General features: G+C 28.6%; 1 protein-coding gene across 1 annotated transcript; it reads right to left on the bottom strand.

Annotated features, from left to right (window-relative positions):
- Positions 1-483: 483 nt before the first annotated feature.
- On the bottom strand, positions 484-1,107 carry HELRODRAFT_184647 (hypothetical protein; the record flags this gene model as incomplete). The annotated part of the gene is made up of 1 exon (XM_009015816.1): positions 484-1,107. A coding segment is annotated over one exon (624 nt), but the record flags the coding sequence as incomplete, so codon positions are not given.
- Between the last annotated feature and the right edge of the window lie 260 nt (positions 1,108-1,367).

The following is a 1,367-nucleotide window of genomic DNA, read 5'->3' as shown; positions in this document are numbered from 1 at the left end:
AAAAATAACTTCAACCAATGAATGATCAGATAAATAGATAGAATGAACAAAAACAAAAATCAACAAAAGATTCAAATTAGCTTGAACAAGGTTCAAAATATTGCCACAAGTATGAGCAGAACTTACTAATTAAGAAGGATTATATAAGTAGTAACCAAAACAAGAAGTTTAACAGCAGAAGAACCACAGAACAATTAAATGTACATCAAAATCACCTAGAATTAAAAGACTAGTACAGTAGTACAAACTAAAAACAAAAGTACATTGAATTCCTCAAAAATGAACAATCAGTAACAGAACAACCAGTCCTATATGACAAAACAAAGCAAGAAACAGAAAATTTACCAACTGCTCTTCAACAAACCAAAACCTTTTTTTTTAAATTAGAATATAACTCATCAAATTTACAAGTATCTGTATTTGACCACAGTCATACCAAATAATTAGTTTAAACAAAGAAATTGTAATAAAAAATATACAAACCTTGCCTAATAGTTTTCCTTTATAATATGTTACTCCTAGCTTTGAATCATAAACTTTTTGATCAAAATCATATTCAAGTTTTTTCTGAGTAACGTCATTGTTTTTATTATTTCTTTCATTTTTTACAAGATTAGATTCTGATTGAACAACATTGATTTGAGAACATAACCGCTTGTTGTCAAGTTTTTTATTTGAATATTGGTTAATAAAATACATTTCCTGTTTATCCTTTTGTTTAGAATATAATGTTAAAGCAGGTGTCGACATAACATTAGGCATGTGATTATCTGTGAAATCTTGTGGAGTTAAAGAAGTTTTTGGACATTGCTGATTTATTTGCTTTAATTCTTTTGATTGATATTTATTATTTAAATGATCCATATTATGAAAATTATCAGCCAGTTCTTTAAGATTTGTCTCAAATGGACAAACAATAGGAATGGAAGAACCTTTTAAAAGCTCCTTTTCAGGTGAATTGAAATTGTTTTCAACAACTAAACTCTTTAAAGGATGATAATTTGCCATCAAATTTTGAGGAGATAAATTGTTTCCACTGTCTGGATAATGATTTCGTAAAAGTGATGAAAATGGTGCTGCCTCACTTGAGGGAGGTGCAGGGATCATTTTGACATTTTTTAAATTCCCCGATGCTGTTGTTGATGTTGAAAGAAATGATGACAAATTAGTTGGATTTTGCAAACTCATATTGACCGAAATTTGTGAACTTGAAGAATTTTTTCTAGATGGAATATTCTGGACTTGTTTATTATCTAAGTCAACATCTAAACTTTTGACGTTCTTTAATGGTAACTTATTTTCTTTACTTTTTTTAAGCTTTGGTGTGATGCTATCAGTTTGACTAGTTTCATTGATGATACTTGTGT

Source organism: Helobdella robusta (genome assembly GCF_000326865.2).
Source record: "Helobdella robusta unplaced genomic scaffold HELROscaffold_1661, whole genome shotgun sequence".
NCBI lineage: Eukaryota > Metazoa > Annelida > Clitellata > Rhynchobdellida > Glossiphoniidae > Helobdella > Helobdella robusta.
Note: the sequence above shows the minus strand (reverse complement) of the source record. Positions and strands in the feature narration are given on the sequence as shown.